General features: G+C 42.8%; 1 protein-coding gene and 1 long non-coding RNA gene across 8 annotated transcripts in view; one reads left to right on the top strand and one right to left on the bottom strand.

The window, feature by feature from the left end:
• The window catches only part of LOC138986828 (uncharacterized), a 124,393-nt gene that overhangs the window by 33,948 nt on the left and 72,867 nt on the right, over positions 1–17,578 (bottom strand). For both annotated transcript variants that reach the window (XR_011463458.1, XR_011463457.1), the window contains exons 2-4: positions 2,834–2,993; positions 2,017–2,115; positions 1,827–1,917 (exon numbers count right to left, since the gene is read on the bottom strand). This is a non-coding gene — a long non-coding RNA (uncharacterized lncRNA). The remainder of the gene's footprint in view (positions 1–1,826; positions 1,918–2,016; positions 2,116–2,833; positions 2,994–17,578) is intronic.
• ILDR2 (immunoglobulin like domain containing receptor 2) overlaps positions 1–17,578 on the top strand; it is a 72,181-nt gene that overhangs the window by 38,892 nt on the left and 15,711 nt on the right. For 2 of the 6 annotated variants that reach the window (XR_011463450.1, XM_070366727.1), the window contains exons 4-6: positions 5,943–5,999; positions 9,317–9,463; positions 10,557–10,733. The exons of 1 other annotated variant lie outside the window; for it this stretch is intronic. Coding sequence is in view for 4 of the 5 variants with exons in the window: in XM_070366727.1 (XP_070222828.1) it covers positions 5,943–5,999; positions 9,317–9,463; positions 10,557–10,733 (381 nt within the window). In the remaining variant the exon portion in view is untranslated. The remainder of the gene's footprint in view (positions 1–5,942; positions 6,000–9,316; positions 9,464–10,556; positions 10,734–17,578) is intronic. 3 more of the 6 variants (XM_070366736.1, XM_070366730.1, XM_070366737.1) reach the window with 3 other exon arrangements.

Here is a 17,578-nt window from a genome sequence, read left to right as displayed (position 1 = left end):
GCTACCCACTCCAGTATTCTTGGGCTTCCCTTGTGGCTCAGCTGGTAAAGAATCCACCTGCAATGTGGGAGACCTGGGTTTGATCCCTGGGTTGGGAAGATCCTCTGGAGAAGGGAAAGGCTACCCACTCCAGTATTCTGGCCTGGAGAATTCCATGGACTGTGTAGTCCGTGAGGTCACAAAGAGTAGGACACATCGGAGCGGCTTTCACTTTCATGTATATCCCTCAGTGATTGCAAGCACATGATCTCTAGGTTTTATAGCCCCAAAACATATTTTATATGGCTTGCCCAATGCTTTTTAACAATTTATGAATCAGTTGCCAACATCTGAAAATCGGGATTTTTTACATAAAAATCTGAGGTCTGGCTAATCTTGAAAAATAGGAAGATTTGCAACCTTGAAGACACATTTCTGTGAGGTAACAATAGTCTAGAGGTGGGTAGGAGCAGCCCCTACAGACACAATATGCTGTTTGCCATACCCTTAACTGCTGTTGGTTGTATTACAGAAGGGCAGCTGCACTTGATTGCATTACCTACTGGAGAGTTGAGTTTGAAACTCTAATCATTAAGTATCAGATTGGAGACTAGAAAATGTCATGGATGGGGTGACCATATAAATAATTGTCCAAATTAGAAGACTTTGAAATTAAAAAGGGGTGTTCTTAATAATTACATCAGGCATAAACCAGGACTGTCCTAGACAAACCAAGATGTAAGGTCTCCCTATTTATGGATCTCTTCCTCAACTATTTCACTTGACTAATGAGAAAACTGAACCCTAGAAAGAGGAAGGAATTTGCCTGTTAACGGTCAGCAAGTAAACTCTTGGCAAAGCTGCCTTTATTACCCTGATTCCCAGTCTACTACTTTCTCCAATAGAACATGCTCTATATAACAGGTGTGAGCACCATATCCTCCTTCAATTTTTATAATGATTTTGTATTTATAGTTAATGATTATCATGTAGCTAATTTTCTGTGAGAAACTGTATACAAATCAATAGCTTGTATCATTGGTAACATTTCTATTATGAATGTAATTAATGATTTGGGCTATAGCACATAAAAGGATGTTTAAAACATTGGTAGGCTTGAGAACTAGAGAGTAAACACAATAAATGTCTCATTTTACTAGACATGATAAGAGATATATTTAGAAGTGCCAATGGTCCATATTTAAAAAAAAAAACTTAAGTATCTGATAACTGTCTTGATAAAAAGCAAAGTATATTGACTTTTTAATCATTGGCTGTTGCCTGGTAATTAATACTAATTATTCCTTTAAGAGATGTCTAAGATCCTAAATTCCCAAATCCTTGACCACCTGTCTGTTACCTTGTTGATTTCCAAGAAATATTTGTCCACAAATCACTCCATAGGAGACCAATGGATGTTCTTCATCACTTGCCTCTCATAGGGAACTGGACTGCACCACATGTAAGCTTTACCGTTACCTCTCAGCCTTTCATGAAGGCTGAGGCCAAAGGCTAGTCAGAGAACTCTTCTTCAAGATGCCATTTTCCAGTGACCTACTTGGGCCCTACTTGTCTTTCCAAGAAACTTTGCAAGCAGCAGACTGCTCTCACCATGTCAGCTGCACAAGAAGGAAGATAGAAAGAAGGAAACCCTTCTTGCCAAAACCTAAAACAGCTAAGCTAGTGGCCCACTCCATGCTTCATTTTCCTGGGAATGTACTCTGGTCCTGATTAACTTTTCAAATGTGGGACCATGCAGGAGACATGACCGGGACACATTTCACTACACTGGCCTGGTATAGTTGAGGAGAGCCAAGAAAAATAAAGTGAGCAGAGAGTCCTCTCACCTGACTCCCTTGCACCTTGCCTCTGCTGCAACGTCTTCCTCTAGTCCTGGAAGAGCTCCTGTTTTCTTTGACTTTTGTCAGAGCTGCTTTTCTGTGGAGTGATTTGATAGAGGAGAGGATCAGTGACCAACTATGTCCTTTAGACACAAAATATAAGCCACATACATGGGTAACTTTTTCTTTAACATACCTCAACAGGAAAAGTTGTCTTCTAAGTGAGCCAGAGAGACCAGACGCCTGGAGTTGTGCTTTGTAATAGTGATGAGCCTTTGAAGCATTAATATTTTGGCTACATTGATACAAGTGAAAATATTATGAAGCTAATTCCATATTTTTTTTTAATTTAAACAACATACCTTTTTATTTACAATAAAGCCAATTGAAACAGCTACAAAAGGAAATCTTTCAAACAAAACACAAATTTACCAAGATAGAACTTATTTTCAACAAACACATTTTTCCATAATATAACTTTACAAAGTTTTTCATATGAATTGTTTCATGCCTCCTCCCCTAGAACATGTACAGGATGCAACCCTTTCCCTAAATGGTGGGGGGCAGGGTGGATAGAATGTACAGATGCATACATACAGGATGCTTCATAGGCACGAGACATCTCTGCAAGGATTCACAGAAACTCATAACAATGGTCACCTCTAGAGATGGGTCCTGAGAAGCTGGGGTCAGAAGTGAGAAGTCCACTTGGCACTGCATGCCATTTTATACTTTTTAAATGTCGAATTCCATGCATACAGTTTTAACTTTAACAAAAATGGGATCATACTCTACACTGTATTATAATCTCTATGTTATATGATGTTACAAGCATCTTTCCTCATTAACACTCCATCATGTATAGATTCTACATCTTAGCTTTATGGCTTTAACAATTCTGTTAGTAAAAATATAATAACTATGTGTCATCCCACCAAACTTGGCTAATCATTTGAATTCTCCCTGGCAATTCCATCAGGCTTCCTTCGATATATCCTGAATTATGTACTTACTTTATGCCAGGCCCTGGTGGCTCAGATGGTGAAGAATCTGACTGCAGTGCAGGAGACCTGGGTTCAATTCTTGGGTTAGGAAGATCCCCTGGAGAAGGTAATGGCTGTCTACTCCAGTATTATTGCCTGGAGAATTCCATGGACAGAGGAGCCTGGTGGGCTATAGTCCATGGAGACGCAGAGTTAGACACAACTGAGCAACTAACACTTTTACCTTTCACTTTGGGCCAGGCACTATATTATATATATACATAATATATATAATAAATGTACGACTCATTGAGTCCTATCAACAATTCTATGAGGCAGGTACCATGAATATGCCTATTTTATAAAATTTAAAACACAAAACTGAAGCTTAGAAAGATTAAATAACTTGTCTAAGGTCATAAGGTCACACATTCTAAAATCCATGCTCTCTTAACTTCTTTTTGTCCTAGATTGAACCCATTCAATCTAGGAGAGACAGCTCTCCAAGACTGAGTTTATCAGTTTCTTAATTGACCTCAAAGCAGTAGTGTTGCTTGAATACATTTTTATGTGGTTTCAACAGTGAGAAAAAGAATGGTGAACCGGGCGCTTCACCACACAAGATAAGTCTACAACATTAATAATTCATCTCTTCCACAGCTGATGAAAATTATGCATAGCACATTTTACTTTACAAATTACAAAGTCTCTAAAGTATATGTGCTTGTGAAAAATATATCAAACAGTCCATTCAGGTAATACACAAACATTAATTACAATATTAAAAATTTTTAAACATGCCTATGTACAAAGTTGGGGCTTCCCAGGTGGCACTAGTGATAAACAGCCAGCCTGCCAATGCAGGAGACAAGAGATACAGGTTTGATCCCTGGATCAGGAAGATCCCCTGGAAAAGGGAATGGAAACCCACTCTAAGATTCTTGCCTGGAGAATCCCATGGACAGAGGAGCCTGGCAGGCTACAGTCCACAGAGTCTCAAAGAGTTGGACACAACTGAAGTGACTTAGTATGCACCCATGTACAAAGTTAGTTGTTCCATCAGTAAGGTCAATGATCCATGTAGGATTGTCAGTTAAGACACCTTTTTTCCCCAACTGCCACAGATTACTCACTAATGAAACTGAGATATATCAGTTCAGTTCAGTCGCTCAGTCATGTCCAGCTCTTTGCGACCGCATGGACTGCAGCATGCCAGGCTTCCCTGTCCATCACCAACTCTCAGAGCTTGCTCAAACTCATGTCCATGGAGTTGGTGATGCCATCCAACCATCTCATCCTCTGTCGTCCCCTTCTCCTCCTGCCTTCAATCTTTCCCAGCATCAGGGTCTTTCCAATGAGTCAGTTCTTCGCATCAGGTGGTCAAAGTATTGGAGTTTCAGCTTCAGCATCAGTCCTTCCAATGAATATTCAGGACTGATTTCCTTTAAGATTGACTGGTTGGATCTCCATGCAGTCCAGTGGACTCTCAGGAGTCTCTCCAACACCACAGATACTTTTCCTTTATGGAAGAGGTAAGCATTTTTTCAACTTTATGATCAGTGTATGTTTGTGTTAGTCGCTCAGTCGTGTCTGACTCTTTGCAACCACATGGACTGTAGCCTGCTAGGCTCCTCTGTCCGTGGGATTTTCCAGGCAAGAATGCTGCAGTGGATTGTCATTTCCTCCTCCAGGGCATCTTCCCAACCCAGTAATAGAAGTTCGGTCTCCTGCATTGGCAGGCGAATTCTTTACCATTTGAGTCACCAGGGAAGCCAGCAGCAGTTACCAAATCAACTGGAGAGCTTTTAATCATAGCATTCGTTTCATTTCTTAGAGCTTCATGAACTACCTCTCCAGCTTGACTTGCTAGGGTTACTGCATAACCAATGCATTCAAGAAAAAAGCCAAGAATCAGCCATGTCCTTTTGCAGGAGGACATGAGGCTGGGACCCCCCTAGCAGGCTCTAATGCTGGGCTCTTCCAGAGGGAGAACTAATTTCAACTTAAAAAAAAAAAAAGAGCTATTTTAATGCTATTACTGGAAATGCTAAAATTGCCAGTTACTCACATTAATTTCTACTGGACAGAGCTATTCTATAGGCATATGTCATGCCCATAAATGAAGTCAGATTCAGTTGCAGGCTTAGGAATCATAGTGACCTTTGCCGCCACAAGTCTGAAATGAGTCGAGTTTGCAACTAGTTTGCTACTAGTTGTCACCTAGTAGAACTTGTTTATTAACAAGGCTCCATGGGATAGAACCTGGTAGGGGCAGAAGTTCTATCCTGGCCTTTACGTTTACCTGGATATGAGAACATGGTGGAAGATACAGCCCTTCTTTCTGTATAAATCAGGCCAGTTTTTTTAAAAGACTAATCTCCTTCCCCACATCTTCTAGGGTGCTGTTTCTTGCACAGCTCTTTGCTTCCCAGAGTCCTGAGCGGCACCTGTTCTGACACCAGCCCTTAGTTTTTGTGCTGTATCATGCAGAAGGCACTTGGTCCCATGCCACGCCAGCTGTGGGTGCCATATGGAAGAGCCATATCATATACATTGTACAGAATGTTTCTGAAGCCAGAAGGAATGTTGAAGTATGTGTAACTGATCTAGCTGTATCTTTTCCTTCCCTTTGAAAATTTTAATCATTGACATATCTTTAGTCTATAAATAGAATCATGTAGGGAGATAATTCTGAGTTAAAACAAAGTATGTACTTTTGTTTTTATATGGACATGGGGCTGTTATATAGATGTATGAAGATGTAGGTTGACCCTTTAGATACAGATGTGTTTGACTTTCCAATAAAATATGTGGATGTATAAATGAATGGAGATGGTATGTATCAAGCAGGATTTTTTTTGTATTTGAAGCAAAGATCTCCTCCTTCTATAATAGTTGGAAAGAAAGTTCTGTTTCTGCTTCTGCCTGGTCTAGGCGCAGAGTTCTCCTAAATGGCTGCCGAGGATTGATGGAGAAGGTCATGGTCTTGACTGAGCCCAGCCTTGGTGATGTGCCTTTCATCACTGAAATAGCAGGGATCAGTGGCCACATGTAGGGATGGTACCAACTGAAGCCAGGCTTCAGGCTGTATTTGCCTTTGGAGTAACCGCTTTTCTTCTTTTCCTTCCACCTCTTCTAGGCAGAACAGGGCTGCTTGCTGATCTCTTGCCCAGTTTTGCTGTGGAGATTATGCCAGGTATTCAGTCATTTAACTCTGTATTTGCTTAATTTGCTATCCCTCCATCTGTCTTGCTTCTGCATTAGTTACTAATTGCTCCTTTAACTTATTTGCACATTTGTCTATATATGTCTGTGGTATTTTCCAGGATGAACTAAGCCCATTGGAAGAGCCTTCAAATTGTATTTCTTCTGTTACTAGGCCCTAAAAGAATAATGGTAGTTAAAAACAGGCTGAGGCAGGGCCCAGGCCTTCTGTGTCAGCGGTGCGGGCCCTGTGACAGTCTCAGAATCTTGGTTGCACCCAGTTGCTGTAAAGTGTCTTTAATGGAGTTGTTATTTATCTGCATTCCTGTTCCCTAAGTTTCATGTTTGAAAGTGAAAGTGGACGTTGCTCAGTCATGTCCAACTCTTTGCAACCCCATGGACTATACAGTCCGTGGAATTCTCCAGGCCAGAACACTGGAGTGGGTAGCCTTTCCCTTCTCCAGGGGATCTTCCCAACCGAGGGATCAAACCCAGGTCTCCCGCACTGCAGGCGGATTCGTTACCAGCTGAGCCACAAAGGAAGCCCAAGAATACTGGAGTGGGTAGCCTATCCCTTCTCCAGCAGATCTTCCTGACCCAGGAATCAAACTGGGATCTTCCACATTGCAGGCAGATTCTTTACCAACTGAGCTATCAGGGAAGCCCAAGTTTAATGTTTACCCATTCATCACTGTACAACCATGTTACTTGGAATTGCCTTTTATAACTTTATCAAAACATTTTTTCAAACCTTATGAATGCTATGTACTCCTCCTACCTTGAAAAATACACATTTACAGGTCTATATTGCATTGTATACGATCTATATTGCTTTCGAAGAAGGCAATGGCACCCCACTCCAGTACTCTTGCCTGGAAAATCCCATGGATGGAGGCGCCTGGTGGGCTTCAGTCCATGGGGTCGCTAAGAGTTGGACACAACTGAGCGACTTCACTTTCACTTTTCACTTTCACGCATTGGAGAAGGAAATGGCAACCCACTCCAGTGTTCTTGCCTGGAGAATCCCAGGGACGGCGGAGCCTGGGGTCGCACAGAGTCGGACACGACTGAAGCGACTTAGCAGCAGCAGCATATTGCTTTGTATACAATAACAAAGCAATAACAAAGCAATTTAGGACTTTTTGACCTCCTAAATCCCTGGGGTCCATGGACCCTGTCAAGGACACCTGCAGCAAATGCACACCTGTCTTTTTATGTAGCGTCCGTTGAACATATCAGCTAGACAGTCAGCAATGCTGCACTATAGTCCATCATGGAAGGAGCTCAGAGAGAAACAAGAATGAACTATGGGAGAGGACATATCCAAACACAGAAAGTAGAAAAGGGTGAGATTCAGTTTTGCTTTGGAGGGCTTCTGCCAAAGCGTTAAGAGCTGACTAATAATTGAGAGCAACAGAAAGATACAAAATAATCCTGGTGATTGTTTTAGACTTGATTCAAGTTTTGAGAACTATCCAGAGTCCTCACAGTTGAGCTTCACTCTTCTGTGAAATCTCCAGATCCTTCCCCATTAGCTGGTTAACCCAAATACAGACATTCTTCTTACTGATGTTGATCCCAAGATCACAAATAGACATTTCTTTGTGATCCGCCTTATCCAGAGTTCAGTCAATTTGTACTCATTTTTTTCATCACAAAAAAACCCACAATGTTACACTGCATTGCTTCAAACTAGATGTTGCATCCCCGAGTCCCAAGGAAAAGTTATTGTATTTCTCATATCTGGTCCTGGCCCTCCGAATTTCCCCCCTTCTGACTCCAAGAATCCTTTCATGGCTAACATTTTTTGTTTCTCCAAGGCAACCTGGCAGTCTTTAATCCTTGACTGCCTGACCCCAGTTGTAGCTACCATACCACACAGCTCTTCTAGTCCTCAGGGCCCATATCTATCTCAGGTCACATTGTCTTGTTATATTAGTGCAAAGGCAATGCCAAAGCCTTCAACTATCTACTGTCCTCAGCAAGAAGCTCTTCCAGAACATTCTGGCCTTCTCACTTCCGCCCTGAAGAGAGGGTGACCTGGTTAATTTGAGTGTATTTCTGTTGGGTGAGTGAAGAGGGACACTTAGGAAATCTAAGTTGTGTGTTTTCTCTGAGAAAATTATGTTCTAAGCAAAGGTCAAATAACTTTATCATTATCACAAAACCCTTTATCTAACCAAAATGTCATATTCTCAAGCTCCAAATGAATGTCCTATTTTGTTGAAGAAATATTTAATAACTAAAATGCAAACAAAATAATGTATACTTGAAGTTTGTTGCAAAGGGATTTTTGGTAGATGGTTTTCAATCAAAATGAATTGCTTTAATCTTTTGCTTTGAAAGGAAATCATGGCTCATTCCAGTCCGTCCCAGGCCCCAGCAGGACATTAGGTCTTATAGCCAAGTCCCAAAAGCATGACATCAAGTCCCTCGAGGGCCACAGTCATTTTTCTCTAAGTCAAATGAAATTTGTTTCCTTTCTCTTTATCTGTTGGATAGGCAAATGAATTAAATTCATGTTCACTCTCTGGCAGAGCTGTGAAAATAGCTGACGTTAACAAACATGGTCAGATATACACATTAGCCTTGCCAGTCATCACCGCCTAAGTCACTTTAGTCCGTGGTTGTGCTGGCTATGTAGCATGGTCAGCCTGCCTGTGATCAAACCATTCTTAGGGGACGGGGACAGCATTTCTCTACCAGAGCCTATGTCTCTAGTGTTTTCAAGGAAATGGTTTTAATCTCAGCTCTGATGCTGAGCACAGGAAAGGTGTCAAGAGGCGATCAGCAGGGAAAGCAGATGGCTACATAAGGGACCTGGACCGCCTACAGGTATTCTGATTTAGACCACACAGACATGGAGAGCTTTTCTCAGGACTTACACTATTAAGGGATAAGATTAAGTTGACTACCAAAGATATGTATTCATGGAAATCACCACTTTATAGCTCAGCAAGCAAAGTCCCCTGTCCCCAGCCAGGAATTTCTCTGCTCTTGTCCCCTACCTCTTCTGACACCACAATCAATAAGGTAAGCCCTTTCCTTGGGAAGGGGCCCTGAAACTGCTCCTAGCACTTTGTATTGGACATTATGTGTGCTCAATATGACCTGGGTAACCGTCCCTGCCCTCCACACCGCAGCCCTGGGATGGTCTGCACCTCTCAGCCTCAGAGCCCCTCCTGAGTCTGGGGGCTCTGCACCCTGTTACAAGGTGCCTTCTTCCCCAGGCTGCTCCCACTCTTGCTCTCACGGGGAGACCTAGAAGGGGGCTGCCACGAGTGTGGGTTTCTCTGTGCATCCTTCCAGAGTGGGTGTTTGTTGGTCTGGTGATCCTGGGAGTCTTCCTCTTCTTCGTCTTGGTGGGGATCTGCTGGTGCCAGTGCTGCCCTCATAGCTGCTGTTGCTACATCCGCTGCCCGTGTTGCCCAGACTCCTGCTGCTGCCCTCAGGCCTGTGAGTAACGTGACGCATGGGGAGACACAGAATGACCAAAAGAAACGTCACCTTTCCATCAGACAGCAGTGTGCCCTGAGCGCCTTGTCGGCCACCTTTCCTTCCACCGCAAAACGGATCATTCCAGACTGTCCTGTCCTGGGAGGCCCTGACTTTCTGAGATGACCATTCCTGTTTGCCTTCTCACACACAGGCGCCTCTCCATGCTTGTGATCCACACTTACCACCCCTGCATTTGGAATTCTCTTTAACACTATTGATGAAAGGAAGGGCAGGTTCAGGATGGTGAGGTTGTGGGATAAGGCTTTTGCCCTCTCCTTGGGCATCCAAACTAGAGAAAACTTTCTCTGGCCATGCCTCTCACATGCAGAGAACTCTTCTTTTTACCAGCAGCATGTTCAGAGTACAGCCTTTGGGTCCCCTCTAGCCACAAATGAGTTTTATTTACTGCTGTGACAAAATGGTCCACAAAGGGACTAGTCCTCATTCGGGGATTCACAATTTTACCTCCCTAGCCAAGCCCATATAGGCATTAAGTTTGGAACCCCTGCCATAAACATCTTGACGGAGAGAGACACAATATGTGTCTTTAGTATCCTCAGGAACACAGCGGTTTCTGTGAGGTGTCAGGTTATTTGCTCTGCTTTTGAATTCTAATAGCAGGGCCATGTGTCAGCGCTTTGCTGGCTTTGCCTCCCTAGAAGAGGTTAGGATCGTCTTGGAAGCAACCCTGGGCAGTGCCAGTGCTAGGCCTCCTACAGAGGGCTGAGGCAGCCTGCAGACAGGGTGGTTAAGAGTGGGCTGCTGCTGTCACGGGAGGCTGCTGTGACAGCTCCCAGCACCACTGAATTACTCAGTTGCCAGGTACTACTGAACACTATAATCCCTTATGTCACTGCTGGAGGAGTCCAAGAGAGTGGGGGAGAGTGTTTCCAATGAATCAAGTCAGGCCTAGTGGAACACACACACATACACACGCAAGCCCGCGCATACATCCAGGAGCTCCCTTAAGTGCATCTTCAGGGATTTTTGGTGTGAGGGTTGTGGAGGGTGGAACGATGTAATCTCTCTTGCTCTTCATCTCCCTCCACAGTGTATGAAGCAGGGAAAGCAGCAAAGGCCGGGTACCCTCCCTCTGTCTCCGGTGTCCCTGGCCCTTACTCCATCCCCTCTGTCCCCTTGGGAGGAGCCCCCTCATCTGGCATGCTGATGGACAAGCCGCATCCACCTCCCCTGGCACCAAGTGACTCCACTGGAGGAAGCCACAGTGGTAAATGCAGTTCCAGACTGTCCTGCCCCATGCTCCTGTCGGGCTTCCATTCTGATTCCTTGCTGATAAGAACCATCAGCTCAGTGATGCTTCCATGGACAATGATTATCTCCATTCTGGAAATGGGATCCTGACAGCTGTATCAGATATCTCCTGAAATGCATGTCAAGCTTGCCAAGGGCTGCAGGACATAGCTGCCCCTTGCTTTCTTCCTGGGCCTCACAATAACTAAAATCATAAGAAAAAGAGGCAAGGTACCCCCTGAATGTTGATCATTCAATTAATAAATGGTTATCTCTTATACCTAGTGCTCAGGACTTTACCGGGTACTCTGAGAACACCCAGAAGTGTAGGACATGGTTTGTCTAACCAGCAGTATGGCCCAGCCAGGGAAAGAGAACGGACTTTTACTAGACAGTTAGATGCTATAGTGAATGTACTGGGAGTTCAAAGAAGAAAGAGCTGGAATGCTCACAAAGTCTTCAGGGAGGAGGTGAGATTAGAGCTGGGCTTAGAGGACTGAGATGGATTAGGAAAGCACAGACACTCACAGACCAGCATAATGGAAAGCCAGAGCTAAAAGAACAGTGTGTGTTTGACAGTGTCCAGCTTGTTGGTCTGACTGGAAGACCATGGAAGAATATGGTGGAGCCAGATTAGGCAGGGCCTTGGAACCCCTCCAGAAGAGCCTGGGTTGGTGCCATAGTAAGTGAGAACCCCTGTAGCCAGGCTCCTGAGCGGCGAGGTGACATGCTGACAAAGCTAGTGGTGAGTAGGACAGAGGAGAACCAGAGACCTTGAGCCGAGGTGTGATTGATATGTTTCAGGTGGGACATTATGATGCAGACAAAGGGAGTTGAGTGGTAAATCTGAGAGATGCTTTGAAAGAGCAAGCAATTAGATGTTAGAAAACTTTAGAATGAGCCCAAGTTGTCTAGTGGTGTATATCCGAGACAGAGAAGAAATAACTGGTAAGTAGTTTCTTTGGATGATGATTAGCACCACTGAGGGCATGATAAATTTGTTGTTATGGGCAGTGGTAGAAGAGTATAGGCGGAGAAGGCAATGGCACCCCACTCCAGTACTCCTGCCTGGAAAATCCCATGGATGGAGGAGCCTGGTGGGCTGCAGTCTATGGGGTCGCTAAGAGTCGGACACGACTGACCGACTTCACTTTCACTTTTCACTTTCATGCATTGGAGAAGGAAATGGCAACCCACTCCAGTGTCCTTGCCTGGAGAATCCCAGGGACGGGGGAGCCTGGTGGGCTGCTGTCTATGGGGTCGCACAGAGTCGGACACGACTGAAGCGGCTTAGCAGCAGCAGCAGCAGAAGAGTATAGGGGCGTTAAAATGTAGCTTTCCTGGAGGCATCTGAAGGGGACTATACAGAGTAGTAAAGGTTAGAACTGTGTACAGAATATATTTAGGAGGTGACTTTTAGATTCCTAGTTGTAAATGAGCCACTAGGGTTGGTGAAACAGACGTTTCTCCCCCGGAGGGCTCTGGACAGACTTCAGTGGGAATCGGGGGCCGAAGGTCTAGATCATTTAGTGACCTGTCAGTGCTCCACCATGGAAGGGGTGGATATCCTCAGTGAGTAACTGGTACTTGTGTTTTTTCTCTCTCAGAAACTATTAGTGGAATTCTGACGTATGAGATTGGGAATGAGTCATAGACTGAGAAGTAAAAGTTAATAATCAAGGACACACAGGGTATTAGAGAAATAAAGACAATACAGTCCATTTTCCCAAAGGATGCAGAGGACAAAAGAGGCATTAACAGGACTCGTCGCTGCCTTTTTCTCCCAATCTTCTTTCTCTTTCCTTCCCACCGGGACCCTTCCCCCTTAGTTTATTGAGTAGATTCTCTTAATAAAATAACTATTATTTATAGGATGGCAAATACTTCTGTCCTATTTTCAACTTTTTTCCAGTTCCTGCTTGTTGCAGTTCAATCATTTTGACTCCATCCTGCCATGCTAACCAACTGTAGTTAGAAGTGGCTTAAAAAAAAAACAGGAAAAAAATATGATTTCACATAGTGAGAAATTCCAAGGTAAGGTGGTTCAGGGGTTGGTTAATGGAAGAATTCAAGTGGCATCCCTGAAGGACCTGCTTCTTTCCATCTTGTGTTCAGCATCCTGAGTGTATCCTCTGTTCTCCTGGACGAGCTCCCCTCCGGATCCCATAGTCTCAGACACTATATGCATTCAGAGATGGAAAAGATATGCTTCTTCCTTGTGCTCCTTTTCCCAAGAGGGAGGAAAGCTTGTCCATAAGTCTCCTTCCCTTCCAGCAGACTTCTACTGTCATTTTATTGGCAAGAATTATGTCCTGTGTCCATTCCTAAGCCAGATTGACTTGGACCCACCAAGACTCATCTGTTAGGCCAAAACACCTATTCACCTCAGAAATGAACAGTCAGAATTCTGTTCCCCAGGAAAAAGGGGAGGATGCATAACCAGCTTTGGCCACAGCCAGTCTGGCTCGTGTTACCTGGCTTACTGAGTCAGGAGTGAATTCTTCATGATCCCTACCAGGCACATTTCTGTACTCATGGTCCTGTGGCCAGAATTACTGATAGCATTTAGCTGTTTCTCCTTTAAGAAAGGTGGCTTAAGCTAGTGTTCCATGTAGATTGTTTTTCAAAGAATGTTCGAAGTGTTAAGAAATGCTGATTTATAAAGATGTAAATGTAGCTTATTTTATATTTTTATGCTACTTCAATTTTAGGGTAATCATCTAGCAACAGTAATTTTTCAGATTACATTTGTACACAATACTCTTTGAATGTTCTGTGTAGTTGAAAAGCATCTTTGATGAGCTATATATAGTATAGCCAGTTAGTTACCAAATGGGGGAGACAGAAAAGGAATCCTGACTCCTTCTCCCATTCTTCATAGCAGCTATTTATTACCTCTTTACAAAAAAAAAAAAAAAAAAAAGGACTGTCTCCTCCTGCCCTGCTCTGGATTCATTGCTTTGTCAAGTTTTTCTTTTTATTGACTCTCTAAATCCCACCCCATTCCCACCTCATGGGTCCAGCCTTTCCTTCTTCAGTGACTTCTTCCTATCCACATTCAATACATGCTCAGATCTCGCATTAAAATACAACAATTTGCAAAAACCCTTAGTCCTCTAATACTGTGTCCCTGTCCACTTTCCCCTCTTCACAGATAAACTCCTTGATAGAGTTTTGAATATTTAATGTCTCCATTTCCTCTCCTCAGCTAACTTCTGTCTTGCTGTCACTTTCACCACTCCAAAGACCAGCTCTTGCCAAGACTGCCTTATTGCTAAGTCTAAAGGATGCCTTTCAAAGCTTGCCCCCCTTGACTTCTCAACATTTGCCACCCCTGATGATACATTCATATTCTTTGCCCTCCTCAACACTGTATTTTGTAGCTTTTCCTAGCCATTTCACTATATGCTGGCTGTTCGTCCTCTGCACATCCCCTAGATGTTGGTGTTTCTGTTTTGTCCAAGGTCCTCTCCCTGGGAAATCTTACCTTGTTCATGGCCTCAGTCATCATCTGTATGCTGATGACTGCCAGTCTTTATGTCCATCCTCTCTCCTGTTCCTCAGTCCCACATATCCAACTGCCTTCTGGACATTTCTACCTGAATGTCTTTCAATTTCAATTCAACCTCTATCTAGGAAATGGAATTCATCTGCTGTTTCTCAACCTCAGACCAACTCCAGCATTTCTCATTTCAGCGGATGGCATTATTACCCACCTAGTAGCCCAAACCAGACATCCTTATCCCTTCCTCTTCCTCACTTCTCGAATCCAGTTGGTCACCAAGTCCTTCAGATAGGATCTCAAAATAACTTTGAATTGGTCCATCTCTACTCAACTATCCTAGTCATTGCTGCCATCATCTCCCACCTTAATTAATGCACTTCTCTCTTCCCTTGCTTGAATCCATTTTATTTTCATATCTACCTGGTCTCCACTCATCCTTCTTACAAAAGAACTGAATAGGCAAGTAGGGTTTTGAAATGTCATTTTTCAAACTAATAAGGATATATGCCTACTGTATGTATACAGAGAATATGCAAATTTTAAGCATCACTCCTCCCACAGCTGAGCTGCTGCCACCCTGGGGGTGGAATCTGGCAGCTGTTCCATTATCCATAAACAGCCTTCCTTAGCTTATTAAGATAGGACAGGAAGAACAAGGCTATATACCCATGGATATCTGCCTTAGACACTTTTGCAAGTTCTACAAATTGAATTTGGTGTTAAAGGGGAAATTAGCTGAAAAATAGTTGAGTCTTAATTGGATCAGAATTATCTTTTAACAGTAAGAATTTTTTAAATTTGGCATCAAAATGAATATCCCAATATTCCCTCTCCAGTAAAAATCAAAGTTGGTGAGGCTAGTAAATTAGAGGAGCTGAAGTATGAAAACCACACCAACCAAAGGACTTGGACCAGACTGAAATTCAAAAGAGAAATAAATCTTCCATTGACCCTGAACTGAAACATCACCAGGAAAAAAGTCATTTTCCAAAAAATGCTGGTCTTTGACCAATAAAAATATTGTAGGATATTTGTTATTAAATATTGTAGGATATTTCTTTTTAAAATATCACCACACCTCAGAGAGTTCTCTGATCTAAATTACAGATAAAAATCAGCCCAACACCATTCTGTTTTCAAATCAAGAAAAATTTAATGAATGTCTACAAATTTTTTCTCAAGGAGTTTACAGTCCAGCAGAATGGTTTTGGGCGGCTTGTGAATGGAAATAAAATGAGTAAAAAAATAGAAAGGAGCATGTAATAAGACTAATCTCTGATGTCAGCTCAGAGAAGGCAAAGTCTCATCTGCTTGGAGGGATCAAGAAAGGTTTTCTGATGTTTTCTATGCTCCTGAGCATATATGTGACACAGAGTCAGTTCCTGCCACAATGAGAGAATTATAGTGTGCTGCCTAATCGAATTTACAGCTTTTGGTTAAAAAAAAAAGTCTTTTCAAGGGAGAAGCGCCTAGCTTTTTAACTGCTGAAACCAAACGGATGATGCCTCTGAAGTCTGTCAGTGCTCCACTCTGTCCTTTTCGACAAAGGGGACAGATTTAGATTTCTGAAATTATGAGCTGGTGTGACTGAGAATAAAATCTGAAAGTATTGGGCTGGCCAAAAGGTGTGTTCAGGTTTTTCATAAGATGTTACAGGAAAACCCAAACAAACTTTTTGGCCAACCCAATATGTAGTACAGTAATGTCTCTTTATAATGCCAGTACTGAAAGGTGAAGCTGACATCTTCATCTTTTCAGAGGCATGATAACCTATGCATACATGATCAATCTGTGTCATAATTAGGAGCGTAAATTCTTATAACGACACAGAAAGCAATCTAAGCTCCAATCCAAGTTGCAATTAAGGGAGATTTCCAACTGTTGCTTGGGGTGGCAGCCTTCTCTTACCACCAGGGTACAGCTGGTACATTGTTCCATATAGCAATACTTTTCCCCCTTTATCTAAGTATTACTGAATGTCTGCCATAACAGCACTTCACATATTAAGAACACCTAAAGACACAGCTGCAGGTAGAGTAGACCCCTTCTTTAAGGCCTATAAACATGCTCCTTTTCTTAACTAAAAATATTGTTTACAGTCCCTAAGTTGTGTCTGACTCTTTTGCAGTGCTATGGACTGTAGCCCCCCAGGCTCATTTGTCCATGGGGTTCTCCAAGCAAGAATACTGGAGTGGGTTGCCATTTCCTTCTCCAGGGGATCTTCCTGGACCAGGGATCAAATTTGCATCTCCTACACTGGCAAGTGGATTCTTTACCTCTGAGCCACCAGGGAAGCAGACTAAAAATATAATCATCAATAAAAATAACAAAACTTGCCTAAACTTTGCTGCTCCCTCAAGCTACCATTCAAGGCTTCCCCTTCCTGTTCAAAATTCTCCAACAAACCCACCACATGTCTCTTCTGCCTTACTTTGCAATTCCCTGTAATACAGTTTCTATTCCTGATTTTCACTTCATTCATTCATTCATACAAACTCACATGTTTGGAGTGTCTGCAATGTGCTAGGCTCTATGCTAGGTGCTCAGGAATCATAGATACACAGAGAGAACTGGTCCTTGATCTCAGGAAGTTTACAATCTAGAGAGAGAAATTCTACTGTAAATAATCTTTCTTAAGAAAGCATTAACCTCACACCCATCCCCAGGCTGGCACCATTTCAGCTCAAACAAACATACTACGTTTGTTTAGGAATATACTCTGTAGAGCACCATCCTGGGCGTTCCACTGAGCTAGAATGATAAGCATTCTTTTCCCTCAAGAATCTTTTGGAAGATTAGACATTTATACATATCATTTGAAACAAGTAGGAATATATTAAGGGACATATGATGAAAGTTCAAAGTAAATGATTTGTAAGTTGGGGGTTGGATAGAGAAAAGAGAAAACTTTTCTAGCTGGAGAAAAAGAAAGTCTTTTGGATGAGATGTTGTTTGCGCCACCCCTAATAATTACAAAGAACTCAAAGTGCTCCACTGAGTTGGTCTTTGTTGTCTTCTTTTTTTCATTTATGTATTTGTCTTCTCTGACTTATAAGATTATTTAAAAGGTGAAAATTATTAGTTGTATTTTGTGGACATGCAAACTGAATCCTGGATAGGTCACCACTTATTTGAGGTCCTCGTGGCCTACAGGGTGCCCAGTTCCCCACTTCCTAGCCCTGTGTTTTATTCATCAGACACAAACACCTCAGAACAGACATAGCAGTTCCGTGGGATAATTGCATTTTAATTGAACTGTCTGTGCTACTCTGTAAACGCCTCTGCAGAGATGGGAGGGTGTGGAGGCTGATAAATAA

This window comes from Bos mutus, chromosome 3, assembly GCF_027580195.1.
Source record: "Bos mutus isolate GX-2022 chromosome 3, NWIPB_WYAK_1.1, whole genome shotgun sequence".
NCBI lineage: Eukaryota > Metazoa > Chordata > Mammalia > Artiodactyla > Bovidae > Bos > Bos mutus.
The sequence above is the reverse complement of the archived record's forward strand: the minus strand, read 5'-3'. Positions and strand labels throughout refer to the sequence as shown.